Consider the following 16,151-nt stretch of genomic DNA (forward strand, 5'->3'; position numbering starts at 1 on the left):
TTACAAGCTTTGGCTTTACCGCTATTGCATAAAATTGATCCAAACAAACAAACCACTATTTTTTTTGTGTTGTGAATGATTTACGATTAGAGTCTTAATCTCTAGGAGTTTTTTTAAACAATTTATACAGAAAACGTTTGGCAATTGTAACGATTGTTGGCATGCAAACATTTTTATAATTTCTATTTATTTTTTACTTGCGTTTAGCTATGTAGTATGTGTATTCTGTGTTTTTACGTTAGATATCATATCAGTTTACCCGATAGTATTTGAGCTTACGCTTAATTATTACAAGTAATCAACACAAATCATATTCTACCAATCACAAATATTACAGCTATGACAATGGCTATCAGAAATTTGTATTTAAATCTTATAGACCACGCAATAGAGGTCTATAACAAGGCTTGATCTAGCATGATAAAGTCGTAGATTATAGCGTATCACAGATTCATGCCGGTCCATAGGATGTGCAAATTGCCAGTAAATTTGCGTTGAAGACAGACTTAACTATTAGGTACATAAAATATTACTTGCACCGTTATTTGTTGAATATTTAAGAATCAGTTTGTTTCATTTTCAGGAAATTTTATTTGGGAATGTCAGTTGGTTAATATACGGATAAATGGTACTAAAATATCTTTGTTTTGTCAAAACAATAACATTTTTTTATAAATGTAGAACTCAGAACATTCCAAAATAATAAATTTCCACAATTTTTGATGGCTCCATTTTAGGCATTATAGTTACAATAAAAAGTAAAACTGTCAAAACTGTCACATAAATTAACGAAAAAAGTTGATTACGACTTTTATCACCTTTTATGAAGATATATGTAGGTAGTTTTTAATTTTAGATACCTACTACGAGAATTCTTGCGTAAAATTAAAATTAAAATATTTTCTTAGAGCTGCTAGAATTATTCCGAATGAATGAAAGACATGAATGAATACTCTTAAAGATAAAAAATACTAAATGTTTGCTTGCGGCTATAAAGTTTCACAATTTGGCACATTCACAATGTCAAAAATGATTTGCACGTATCATTGATCTTGTGGGAGCTGTTAAATATATTTTGTTGTATTTTAAATGTCTATTCAAGATAATATATTGTGCCTTTTTTTCAACTAAAGGAGCTTTAGATGGACATTTTTAGTTAATATTCCATATAACAGTGGTTTTCCATTCGTAGTGTACTCTTTTTTCGTACATATTAAAATAATAATAAGGACCCGCATCAAAAAACAATAATAGATGCATTATGTATAGAGAATAACACTTATAAGCTACTAGCTTTTGCCCGCGGCTTCGCTCGCGCATAAAAAGTTTCATACAAACTTCTATCCCCTATTTTACCCCTATTTTACCCCTCTATTTTACTTCTATCCCCTATTTTACGCCTACGTTATGACATCTACCTGCATGCCAAATTTCAGCCCGATACGTCCAGTGGTTTGGGCTGTGCGTTGATAGATCACTATATCAGTCACCTTTGAGTTTTATACAATATAGATAGACAAGTAAGTCCCCGAGTGAAACCACACAACACATCTAGTCTTACAAAACAAAATGATGGACAGCATCTAACCCAGAATATAACTCTCACATAATTTGCGATACTTTAACGCGAAATCAATACGTTACCTCACATACCTGATCTATTTATAAATTTAATATTTCCGTAAAAATTGTGTGGGTTTGCCGTAAACAGAGCATAGTTAGCGTATGATTGAACACGTAAATATTTCATTCAATGAGCGACAGTGATTTGTGTAATATTTTAAGACGTCTTATGTTATATTTGTTTAGCTAATCTCGAAGATTACGTACCTATGAGAGATACATCGCTTGTTAGGTATGGAAATAGAGAGTCGATCTATTTAGTTTGTGATGTAAGCGAGTAATGTATAGTTTGTAAGGATTCTATCGAAAGTTCTGGTGAACTTGAATAGTTCGCTGTGACGACGGAGATTAGCAAATTGGTAATAGCGTAGAAATTAAAAAGTTATCACATTTGTTTATTTAAATTGTTTGATAAATATTTCAACTTATCATAAAATTCTTGGACATTTTCCACACGACCTACTGTGAATAATATCTGAATTATTTCATTGTTCTATCGTATTTTGAAATAGCCACCATTTATTATCTGTGGCAAGTCGTTTCCTCGGTCAGTGGTGATTTGGTGAACTACAAAGCGTTATACAAGCAGGTTTAAATGGCCAGGCCCAAATTCTAGATGTTTCAACAAAAGCTATAGTGCATGGTGGACCGCATTGTTGGCGCCAAATAGGTTAAATATACTGCATTTGTCATTTCCATAAAGTGTTGCCACAACATGCCGTGTCTCCTTTTGTTAACATTTTATCCGACTGCGCCAGAGGATGATCTATGTTGTTCGTGGAATTAATGAAATATAAAGACGATAAATATTCAGTCAATTAATATCTGAAAAAATATCTGCGTTTATATTCTCTTATCATTCTTTGAGCCGTTTGAAGAATGTTTAAATGAGATATTGAGGAAAGGCGCATAACAATAGACAATACAGTCTACAGACGATAAATAATGTGTGATTTTTACGTTGAAAATAAAAATATATGTTTATGATAATGAACTGTGAGTTAAACAATAAGCTCTAGACAATATTTAGACCGTGACAGCTTCGAAGGTTATGGTATTTCGAAGATATTCGAATATGAAAAAAATAGTTGATGTAATATGTATACATTACTTTTATTTTATATGTTAGTTATTATTCTTTTCATCCAGTCTCCATAGCATAAACGTTGGCTTTGATCAAATGCTCTTAAAATTTTACATAAAATTAATTAGATTATGATTGACTAAGTTGTGATGACCACCTTAAGATGTTTTTTCTTATATTATATAAATTATATGGGGAAGGAACTGATATCTTTAATACAGGTTACCTACTCGGTAACCTAGCAAAGATGCCAGTCTCGAACCGTTGATTGATATATACCTATCATTATACAGTTACCACCAAATGTATTTAGCTCTAAGGTTAGGTTAAGTTAGACTGAATAAACGAATTTGAATTTGAATTTGAATTTGATTTATATAACAAAGGAATACGAGAAACGACTTGAGGTGAATATAATTTACCAGTTTCCACAACATTTAATAAAAGACAAATAATTATTCCCCAGTTATTATTAAGATTTCCGCATTACATGCCATAAAACACAATTAGGTCACATACAAAGGAAATGAGTGAAATATAAACGTTATTTAGTTAATTTTGTTTACGTATTTTCAAGAATACATTATTACGCAAAGTCAAAAATCTCATTAATTTCATATCTCGCGCAATTCTCGGAATGTTAATATTTTACACGGGTTTGCGTTACACCGTTTGAGGTTTGTTATGAATTCATTCAGATATAAAACACAAAACAATACAATAAAGCTTAATAACATTTTCTTTATATCACGGTTATTCTTCCATTTCATCTTCACATAAATGATTCCTAAATAGGGAAAAAAAATTGGGCAATCGCAATATAAGATATTATACGATCCACCAGGCGCCCATAAGTAGGTGAGCATGTCACAAGGGAAAACGGAAAAGATTACTTCCACGCAAGCGCGCAAAGCTTCTAAAATAAGCCCGTTTGATATTTATTTATTTTATCCTAGTATCAATTTGGGATAAAGAGCATCGCACTTTTTATACGCCTTTTATTGAGAGCAGCAATAAATACGTAAATACGGCACTCAGGTGTTCATTTATTTAGTCCTAATTGATAATATAATTAAACATTTTCACGTCTGTTCAGTTCTGAAATAAAAGGTTAATTTTTGTCTCCCTAGCTCTCTCTCTCTCAGTGTAAATCGTTTTTTTTTGTATATATATTTGTATGTTTGAAGTAATTTTTCAAAGGCTGCTAGTAATTAGTAAATCAGGGTCACTAACCTCCAGCTCTGCGAATCACTACATAGTATAAAACAAAGTCGCTTTCCCTGTCCCTATGTCCCTTTGTACGCTTAAATCTTTGAAACTACGCAACGGATTTTGATGCGGTTTTTTTTAATAGATAGAGTGATTCAAGAGGAAGGTTTATATGTATAATAATATCCATTAAGTAGTGGAGAAGTACTGTTATTTTTGAGGTTTCTAATGTGATGTCGTAAAAAATTACATTTATTCCGCTTACATTGCAAACGCAGGCTGAACCCTACGAGTTCTAACAAAATATTGTATAAGTATTGTACACATTGAAAAGGTCTACAGAAAAGTCCGCGATAATATATGTCTATCTCTTATGGATAACCCACAATAACTTTTTTTTGTCATTTACTTTTTACGACAAATAATGGCTAATTTTCGAAGCGATTTTAACCAATACAGCATTAATCCTTAAGCAATTAAATACCATAAATACATTGTTCATTTAATATAGATCTATATGGCCCTTTACACCGCATGATTTAAGTGAATATTTTCGAAGATATTACAGATTTAAAAATTGCGGGACGTAGCGTTTGCGGCCGCCCGGCTATGTATTTTATACCCGTGCGAATTGCGATGCTGGAGCGGGCCGCTATATTTTTATACCTATACAACGTTCACAATTTTTCTGTAGTGTATTTAGTATCAGCATTGCACCCGTGCGAAGCCGGGGCGGGTCGCTAGTATTACCTATTTTACAATAATTTACAGTAAATTCTAACTAAACTTATTATTTCAAGGAAGACCTTTAAAAATAAATAAATAGAATAAATATTTTCATTTTATTAAATATCTTTGCACATTTGATAAGCATTTAAAGTTAAACATGTAGGTAAACCCATTATTGTACATGCTGTTAATAAAAAAAAAGACGGGTTGCACTCCGGGAGTGCCGGCAGAAGTGAAAACTTGATTATTAACGTTGAGCATGTTTGATATTTTGGAATGGTCTTACGCTTTTTCGATCAGGTCACGTGTGAGCACTTTTTCTGTAATGGGTATAAAATCTTAAACGCGAGTTTAAGATTTTATACCCATTACAGAAAAAGTGCTCAACGCCGCTAAAGAAGTTTTCACTTCAAAAAAACAAAAAAATATTAGTTCTAAATGTGTGTGATTATCTTCCTTAAACATGTCACCTACTAACATACCTACATAATTAAACACTAGCATAACTAAAAAATACCCATCGCAATACCTAAATACGTCTTTTACTAACCTATCATTAAAAATACAGCACTCATACGCGATCATTATCCAGTGTTCCATTTGAAAACGTTTTATTCACTCGTGAATTACGAACGGCAGTATTTAAATACTAGGTCACAATATAGGGCGCGGTATAGCCTAGATTTATTTATTGTTCAATCGATAACAGGAAATATGATGACGCAAGCATCGATACAGAAATGTTATTTTGTTGTATAAATCTCTTCCGCCTTGCTTAATTCTTTATCTGAGTGTAAATACGAAAGTTTGTTATGTTAATTGTGTATTTGTTGTTTTTACTCATGAAAATTTCGGATTTTGTATTCAGATAGGCTTGGGCCTTATAGGCGAGACTTAAATAGGAGAACCGAGAAAAGAAAATAAAACTTGAATTGACCAAACATTAAAACCAGAACAGTATAATCGTAGTCCAATGTTTCGCAATTATTAATCGCACGCTGTGAAAGAAAATCAATACTAGGTGTAAAATGAAACTTAAAACACAATTCACCTTTGTAACTCTTTATTAGAAAGTGTTCACTCAGAAAATTATCTTTTTTGTTCCCTTACAAGTCTTCTTCTTCTTCAAAAAAAATATCTTTGTATTCAAAGTACTTATATCTCTAATTGTATATTGCCAAACGTTTGTAGTTTTACTCCAGTAACAGAAAACTGAATTTAACTTTCCGTCTGTTTAGACTTGAGTGTTTGTTTAAAACACATTAATATAATAGGATACTACAAAGCCAATTACAACGAGAAAAACGTAGCTGTAACAATAAGTACTGTCATATAACTTTTACAACCCCGTTAATGTTTATTTGCGCAGTGAAATTTGACCGGGAGAATAAACAGAACAGAAATTCATTGCGTCGGTCGTGTCGTTTACAAATTGATATTATGTTTGATTAACAATGCGTATTAACTATTATTATTATGTAACTAATTAAAAATACGCTATAATATTTCCTGTTGACCTTATTCTGCTCTGAACGTAAGAATTTGAAATTATTAAGCCCTGGGATATGGCATGTAGGCTGATGAACTACGAGCGTTTTAAAGTAAAGGTTTATGAGTAATATTGAAGGATTTAACCTGTTTTCCTAATTTAAAGGTACGTAATATACCTACCTAATAGATCTAGATATTTATTTGGCACGTTTAGTAGCGTCAACGGATTAATGCATTTAAAATTGAATGGTGTCGTTAGATTCGCAAACGCGAAATTGAGAGAGATTTTCGGTAACTACACTAATTAAAACAAATAGCATATTAATTATAAAGAGATAGGTATATTTTCCTATATTTTTCTTTCAAAACTTATCTCGTAGGCGTAACTTGAAGTAGTTAAACAGTGACTTTTGAAAATACATATTTAGTAACACAGACAACCCCGTGTTAGAGGGTATGATAAATATTGAAAACACAAAACAACCCTATGTTATAATATTTAAAGAAGTCACTGAGGAACCCTAAAAGATAACCTACAATGAAGACAATAAATCGTACGATACTAAAATACGAGTCATTACAAGCAGTTAGCCCGATTGCAACAGCACATGCTCACAGTTTTAGTAACTGGAGCACATGATTCATAAATACGCTTCTCATTTTGTTTAATACTTATATTCAATTGTATTTCTGGGATTTCCGCGTAGAGAAGTTTTATTGGGACGTGATTGTTTATGTCTGTTTGAGTGTTTGTTCATACGGTTATTAGACTACATTTCTTTTAATGTGTTCACTTTACCGTATTAGATTTTTCCAGTATTGATGTCTTATGCCTTTCCAGCAAGTTATCCTAGAGACTAGAATATTGATATTTAATTGTATTCATGCAAAGAAAACACCCTATTACATATAATATGTATCACCGAACTTTGCTTAAGCTTACAAACAAAATCGGAGTTTCTTGCCGGTTCTTCTCCATAGATACTGCTTTCCGAATCAGTGGTAAATGTTAAAAAATGTTATGACGATTCCAAAATGCTTTTATAAGAAGTCAAATTGAATAAATAAACGTTTGAGTTTGAAAAAATCAGAGTTCAAATGAGACATGACTACTGAAACTATTACGCTGCCACGCCTTAACCATCTTTGATCTTTGATAAAGTTTTCCTCTTTCCCACCTACTTCCTACGCTAAACTGTAAAATAAACCCTCCTAAATCCTTCGCTAAATCCAAAAGCTATTCACATAATCATATCTTATCTGTCAGTTGGTTATGGCATAAGCTTTAAACTGGCGATAACCGCAACAGTAAATAGAGCCTTGCCAACAAAACTAAATGATTAACTTGGTAAGATCTCACTGGCTTCAGGCCAAAACCTTCCACCTGTAGTTGACATCTGTCTAGAGATACTGAGCAACTAATGTGCAAGAAAATCAGTTATGACTGCGATTTATTATGGATTTATTATTGCGTGGTAAGCTAAAGATGTAGGTTGATGGTCTGATTTATGACATTTTAAATGACTTCAGTTAGTATAAATAATGCTGCATTTGTTCTTTTATTGACTTCTATCGAGTTGTAAATATTAACACATAATTATAAGATGCATAAGACACAAACTTAGTTTTATAAACTACTAGCTGCGCACCGCGGTTTCACCCGCGTGGCTCCGCTTCTGATGGTCCTAGCGTGATGATATAAATAGCCTATGCCCTATAGCTCGATAAATGGGCTGACCAGTTGTTCCTGAGATTAGCGCGTTCAAACAAACAAACTCTTCAGCTTTATAATATTAGTACCTATAGATTCCAATACTTAATTATCTCATTAACATTTTAACCCTTGTTAGAAGTTCTGCTTGCCAATTAATCAGCAAAATTCTCTACTTAACAATTAAGTCAACATCCGAAGTATACACAATACGATCTGTTCTATCAATAAAACAATCATTTTATACATGGTTATGAATACTAAATAAATAACTCCAACGGATGAGTGATCGTCGAGTGCAATAAGTGGGAGCAAAGGACCCTTCCTGATTCTAGTACACTCGGCGAGATAAAAGATCTAACAGCACACAATTTATATCTTTGTCAGATTTTTTGGCAGCTGATGACCTTTTTCAGTTTTTGTCCTTATAATAAACCGCTTGCTCCGTATTTGCCCGGGTTGACCCTGGACAAAATTGATTGATTTTTTTTTACAAAAGAATAAGTACCGCCTTCAAATTGGCAGAATTAAAGAATATTTAAAAATGGGACCACATGGTAGGCACCAACTTTCAAATAAAAAAAGAGCGTGTGTGCCGAGCACGCGTGTCAGAAGTGAAACTTCTTTGGCAAGATTCGTAAATACCAAAATCGAAAAAAAAAAAAGTTTGTTAAGTATGAAAGATGTAATATTTCAGCACTTGAAAAGATCCGATAAAATAGCACAGTTAATCTGTTTAAGTGAAATTAGAATATAAAAATTCCAACTCATATCCATATCAAATAGAAAAGTAAGGTTGAACTGTGAACATAAAATACGATATATCGTTCGTTACTTCAAACATGTTAGAAGTCCACAATAATGATATCGTATAGAATTGAATGCGCGACTTTACGAGCAATATAAACAAGTGCAATTGAGTGTTTCCAATAAACTCGTTATTTTTCTCCAGTTTTCCAACGTAGTTATAAAGTAGAGAGATCTTAGAGCTAACAAAAGCTGTAATATAATAGACACTGCCACAAGCGCTTTTACGTTCCTCGTTATATGAAGAGACGGACCCTTGCATTCTTGGTTAACTTTTAACTACCCTTTTTATTTCTTTGTTATCGCTGTCAACATTATTGTTGACATTTTTAGTAATATACACTGAGTATTATATATTTTTATGTATATTTTTTTAAAGTGAACTTCTTTTTTAGTATTTTCCTAAAACACACCTAGAATGCGGACATTTATTAAATATAAAATGCATAATGAGAACAGCAGGCACTGCGAATGAAGGAGTAAAATTATAATTAACAAATGTCTATAGAATTTAAAGTTAATTCGAAGCTTCAGAAACATTTAACTGATCTGTTCATGACGAGTTTCCATGAAATTGTGTGGATAATTAGCGCAGAAATATAAAGTGACAGTTAAATGTCTTTGATGGATGTAATTGTATTGTAAATCGCGGCACGGCACGGGCACGGGTCGGCGGACTCCGCTAGGCGTGCGGCAACCCGCGCCTGGGGCCGCTCGCCGCTGCGCGCCGCAAATGTGCCGCACTTGCGACGCACTTGCGGCTTGCCACTTGACCACTCGCTCACCCGTGCCCGTGCTTGCAGGATGCATGCGATCGGCCTCCACTCCGCGCTGGCCATCCGGCGCGAGCGCAAGCGCCGCGCCGAGCAGCAGCGCGCCAAGGAGCGCCGCTACTCGATGCAGTCTACCGAGTCGGGCGTCACGTCCCCCCACTGCTCCACCGGCAGCCTCGAGCGCAGACGCTACCGCAAGTCTGGCACGGCCGACAATGAAGTCGTCTCCTCCGTTGGCATGCTCCACCTCGGAGTCGTGTTTCTCGTCTTGGGATTATTTCTAGTTGCATCGGGATGGCTCCCCGATGACGTTACCTCTTGGAGCAGCGTCGGCTCCGTCAGCTGGTTTAATGAACTCGTGTGCTCCGGTCTGTTCGCCCTCTTCATCGGCGTATTTTTAATTGTGCTGCACAAATATTTGACCAAGAGCGAGGAAGACGCCTTGGAGGACTACGTCCAGACACAACTGACGAGATCGAGATCTGGACATAGATTGGAAAGAGATGCGGAAACTGGTGGCATGCGCACGAAAAACGCTAGACGTGCGCGTACAACTGAAGTCCTGCCTGAACCTATAACAGAGACTTATACCGAGCCTCCTGCGGACAGAGCTCATGGATTTGTTAACGCTTTAGCTTTGAATGGAGATGCGATGCGAGAAACGCCGCTGGAACAAATCGTCGAAGAAGAAGTGTCAATGGCGTCAGAAAGTGAGCGAAGGTTTGGTAAATTCAACAAAGACACATATTCGACGCCGTCTATGGCTCCGAGTCTCAGTCCAGGGTCCCCGTCAGATACGAAGGAACTACTCTCTGATGGACGTTACATGATCATGTCGAAAATGTGAATAACGAAATTTGACCGTTCGTTGATCCCGTACATTTTACTTTTCTATGGGCTCGTCTTTGATTTCATAGGTAATCATGTTATACCCCGTTGACTTCTTATCTTTTAACTCCCTTCTTTTGATTCCTTTTCATCCTTATCTTTTCAAACTTCACTCGCATTCTCCATTAAAATTAGAATGTTCGGTATCAGCGAATTGTCAAATTGGGAGATAACCGATATGCGTTGAAGGCTATCCCTGTATCCAAAAGACTATTTTTTCCGACGCTTCTCGTGATAACGTTGTGCTGTGTGCTACCAACGAGTTTACGGCTTCGTGTTAATTAGAAATACCTACTATAATGTCTTTTTAAGGACCAAAACGACTCTCGGTTTAAATCGAAATGTGTGTATTTTTCATTTCCAATGTATTGTAGTAAGTATGTTGTATGGTATGTACCTTCTATATTTATAAAACGATTGTAAAACTTACAACTGCAATCATAAAACGAAATTAGAACGAAGACAGATTTAATGATCGTTAAATATTGAATTGTTTCGTAACACGGACACGGACGCTATATAAAATATCGATTGCAGTTGTAATCGGAGTTATTATTCTTTTATAGACTTACAAATTTAGCTTGAGACTGATTTTATGTATAATTTGTTCTTTCATTTTAAATTTATCTAGCACACAAGGCTTGATGCAGCTGTGCCAAATGCATATTATTTAAGTTGTTTTGTGTATGGTATTATTCGTTGTTTTATTTATTATTAAATGTTAAGTTTCTTGTCAAAGACCAAACAATTTAAAATAATCTTTCTCGCCTAAATGAGTATGCAGACATGGCACTGAAAACTTTGAATCATATTTGGTCATAGTCATAGTCCTCTTGGTCCAAGTTTGATCTAACATAATTATATGACTAAAAGAGAAACTATGTAGGCAACCTTTTTGGTCTTTGGCCCATATTGCTAAGAAAGCGATGATTTGTCTCATTTAGTACACGGCTGTGAAATTATACTTTCCTATCAAATATCGAAAATTTTTGTCTAGAAATTAATTGGTTGTTATATTATTGCACATTTAATGTGATTGTGAAGATTTATATGTATGTCACCGAGCTCAATTTTATTTTTATTGGCATATATAGTTTTATCTTAGAATTTATATATTTATTGTTGTTTGTAATCTTGCCACGTCTTTTACAATATGCTTGCTGTTGATTGCCATGCACAAGTAAGCAATTTTTGATTTTATAAACAATGATTATTCCGTTTTACATCTTAAACAACTTTCAAGAAAACAGCTAGAGAACCTGGCAATTTTTATGCCACATCAAGGACCATGACTGATCATATCTTCTTTTATTTTGAACCAAATATCACATTAAACTGTGTCACGATAGTGTCTATTGATGAAATTAATCTAGGCAGTTATAAAAAAATGTCATAACTGTCAAATGGACTTTGACAGCAGACAAAAGGCATAAATCACAGGCATAAATCCATACATGAGATATATCCAGCCAAGTATCCAGCCCTCGATGTGACATAAAATTTCCAGAAGACAATCGATTTATGTAAATGATTTGATGTTTTTAAGGTTATAGTTTATTTCTTTGTTAGTTTTAAGTATCTGAATGTTGTCTTTTTTCAAAATATTATTGTTACACGTGTGTATTGTAGTTGCACTTGATTCATAGATTATTAAATTCGTTAAGGATTTTTGACGAATATTAGAAACATTTACAGAGCACATGATATCGATGAACGATTAAAAATGAAAGTAATGTTTTAAATATTCTTCAAATCTTATTATTAAAGTCTTTTTCTACTGCTGTATTTTACGGTTGCCTCGAAATTTGATCGAGTTTAACTGAAATTAGTACAATTGAGTTTGGAAGAAAAATCGAGTAAAATATATCGGTAGAGAAAGTCTAATCGAAATTGTCTACTCTGTGTCTAGAACCAGCTAGCTTGTATATAATTATAATAAAAAGATGGACTTTACAGTGATATAGACACGAATTACGCGAAACAGTTGTAATAATAAACCCTCGAGGGACTTAAACAAACTTATCTTGAATTCTAAATAATAAGACGCAATCAATGATAAATTAAATTTTTAATATCGTTTTCAAATGTGCCATAATCATGCGCTTTGCGGCGAAACTTAGATAATTTTTTACATTTATTCGCCTTTTTAATTCTAGTAGGATTAGATCCGATTTATTTGCTAGCCCTTTGTAGCAAAATGGTAAGATTTTTGTAAAATATAGATAAACTTCTAGCCCAAAGAAAAAGGCTATATTTCAAACGGTTAATCAATGTTCATGTGAAATTGGGATACTCTCGTTAAAATTCAAAGCAATACTTTCGCTACAAAAGGCTTGTAAATCGGTCTCGAACCTAATTGTAAAATAAAAAATATTGCACAAATAACGTGAGATTAGCTGCACACAAATTAATTATGAAATTTCTTGTGCCTATACTTTTATATTAGATATTTTATAGGATTGTATCGTTACGATTTTGTATACTCGCTAAGTGACACGTGTAAATGCGCCACTTTTATCACTTTAATACTAAATTCTTACTAAATGCCTTCGCTTTTTGTATCCTATTTACAATATTCACGTACACAATACGTTTAACAAGCTGAAATTAATATCACGATTTAATCAAAATAGTGTAGTTTTTTGTCGTAATTTTTTCAAGACGTTTTTTGTAATATCATAGTTATTAAATAGTTTTCACGTCGGATCTTTACGAAATAATTGAAATAGAAGCATGTGATATCTTGGATATATCCTGTAATAGATAAAGTAATAAATGAGGAGTGGTTATCTCGGCTACTCGATATCTGTAGCAAAATAAACGAACCCTATTTGATCGTTTTGTTTACCGCACGCCATCCTCATGGCTCATCGATTATATCCATTTATAGAACGAGTAAATATTTCCAAAGTAAAGGAGATGTTTTATTAAGGGCCAGATTAATAGTATATAAACATTATTATATTCTGCGTTTTTGTTACAATTATTATTGTTTTGTTTTTCTTTATAGTAAAACTGTTTTCAGGAGCACTCATATTCTCAAAATAAAATTAATTGTACGCAATTTCATCTATTTTATAAGTATACGATAATTTTGTGTTGATCATTATTATTTTGTTAAACTTGTGAAATACTAATATCATTTTCGCTAACGTAGACACCTCTATAATTCTGAACCCTGCCTTGATTGGATTGATTTATTTAATATACGAATTTATTTGGCAATACAAAACTTCCATGGACCTATAAATGGTGAAATGTAAGCCACATGGCCACCTCTTTCAGACAGTATTAGTATAATTAATGAAACACAAGAGGGACTTGATCGAATAAATTATATTGTACTTTCAACCGACTTCAAAAAAAGGAGGTTCTCAATTCGATTTTTTTTTTGTTTGCTTGTTACCTACTTATTTAACTTTCGATAGCTAGCTACTAGTTATTATTCTGTGCTTTCGATAGGATGATTTTGATGATTGTTTTTTTTTTTTAAAGCTGGTACGCTCCGGTTATCCCACTTAAGTTTTGTCTACACTGATTCTGAAAATTTAAAGGTGGTTTAGTTTTTTGGTAAAACATTATAATATGTTATTTTCTTTTATTATACGACGTAGGTACATTCTTAATACAACATCTCCTTAATTTAGCTCACAACCAGCCGAACTTTTTCATGTAAATTTGTTTCATTTATTAAAATATAATAATTATAATTGTTTTTGTTGTGTTTTATAATGTTTTATGAACAAGTTTAGTTATTTTAATATTGTGCAACGCTCAAAGGTGTTAGAGTCTTGATGCAAAATTTCGGTGTCGTGAAGAATTTTTATAAACGCTTTTGCGCCTATATATTTATGCGTGTTACGCGCAATACTTTACTATTTCTTAAGATATAATAGATTTAATTTTCTGTGATTTTATGTCTATTTTTTGTATCTATAACTAAAATTTTTAAGATCATCTTCAGATTCCTTTCAAACGAAATATTGTGAGTCACTTTTACTGTACAATTTTTTCGATGAGTTTTTTCAATTTTTTTTTATTATTTCTGAAGAGATGATACAAAAATAGATAGAAAGTCACAGAGAGTATCACACTATCTACATCCGTCATCATGTTTCTACGGTCACAATGCAATATTTTTCTAGAAAAAACTACTGTTAAAATCTATACTTATCTTCTAAGTACAAAATAATATCTGCGCAAATCTAAGCTTTTTTTTATGTAACCTTTTTTTGTCCCGAATAATAATTCATTCCGTCTAATATTGACTCTATCTGATTTTAAATGACATTTTTATTAAAATAGACAGGACTAGAATACATTTTACCCCATTTTATATCTAAGGATAAACAGCTAGACTCGGTAGATATTTACTATTTAGATACAAAGTACAGATAAACAAATTCTTAACTAACAAACTAAATATTTTCAGTAAATCGATAATAGCTACTTAGACTTTCACATACTACTAACCGTAGTTTCAAGTACTTTAGCCTTCTCACTAAAGCCAGGGTTGTCAATAATTAAATAATAATCTTATGATTTGTTTTTTTTTCCTCAAAATTAAAGATATTTTACAATAAAGTAAGTTTACTTTATTGTATATTGTGTATTTATTGTAGACAGTTGTCTACTATATCATGTTAAGGTTTTTTTTGTGGACTTAGCATTAACAAATTATCGGAATATACCTACCTACATTTATATAGACTACACTTTTACATTACTTTTGATAATAAACTCATTTTTCCTATATGTATAACTAATTTAGACAAAAGTTGACAACCCTAGCCACACTTTGTATGTTTGTCTTAAAAATTCAAAACTAGTGTATTTCAAAAGATTCTGCGCAGATATTCCAACGAAGAGACTTGTTTAATTTTAAGTTTTTATTGTTATTTATTTACAACTGGTTTATATTACTGTATCTATAGGTATCATTTTAAGTAGTGATCTTGATACTTCTACTACAGAATATGTTAAAGTGTTTTATTGAGAATATTTGCTAACTACATTTAAATTAGGACTTATATTATATTTAACAACTTCTATATTATCTATGAATGATGCCTACAAGTATTACTAATAATATACTATAATTAAACTTTTCCTTAAAAAATTAAAAAAAAAACATGCATATTTATGCAACATTCTCGATAAATCACTTTAATATTAGTCACATTCAGACCAATTTCTAATAGTTTTTTAAGATAATATTGTAATGATACAAAAATCTACAAGTATTATAGCGATCCGTATGTTAATATTTTTTGTAAATTAATATTTTTATCGATGTTTGAGAGAAAGCGATATCGATGGTATTACAATATGAACTATTTTTTGCCTTTTTCAATCATATGACAGCAATCGTAAATTAATTTTACACAAGCAATTTAATTCGAATAATTAATATTCCTTTCGATTTTCTCTACAAAATCTTCAAATATCTATAAAATTTACATTTTTTAAATATTGCCTACCGGTTAAGGTACTAAACCTTAACCAGTCTGATAAATATAAAAAATATCATTCCGTTAACTGTCAACAAATTTTAAGACCCTCTTCACAACCCTATTGCTATTAAAATGAAACCCACTCCATAGACCTATGAAATAGATACGGCACGAACATCACATAATTCAAAACATAAGTTATTTATTAACGTAATATTATAGAGAACTTTGCAAAATATTTATATGAAAATTTCCTCAACTTATAACAGGAATAAACATTTAGACTTTTGGCATCCAGATTAACATAAATAGGTTCATGATATTAACTGCAATATTACTTAGCAGAAATTAAAATTTATCGACTTCTATAACAAGGAATTTGC

At 32.5% G+C, this 16,151-nt stretch overlaps 1 protein-coding gene across 1 annotated transcript in view; it reads left to right on the forward strand.

Moving 5' to 3' along the window:
* LOC149486769 (uncharacterized) overlaps positions 1–15,377 on the forward strand; it is a 40,024-nt gene extending 24,647 nt beyond the window's left edge. Inside the window, exon 2 of the mRNA XM_089698517.1 lies at positions 9,458–15,377. Coding sequence (XP_089554643.1) covers positions 9,459–10,274 — 816 coding nt within the window. The 5' untranslated portion in view covers position 9,458 and the 3' untranslated portion in view covers positions 10,275–15,377. The remainder of the gene's footprint in view (positions 1–9,457) is intronic.
* Positions 15,378–16,151: the final 774 nt, after the last annotated feature.

This window comes from Colias philodice, chromosome 8 (assembly GCF_061535455.1).
Source record: "Colias philodice isolate Cphi_HAF_F1 chromosome 8, ilColPhil1 Martin Lab GWU primary, whole genome shotgun sequence".
In the NCBI taxonomy this organism is placed as follows: Eukaryota; Metazoa; Arthropoda; class Insecta; order Lepidoptera; family Pieridae; genus Colias; species Colias philodice.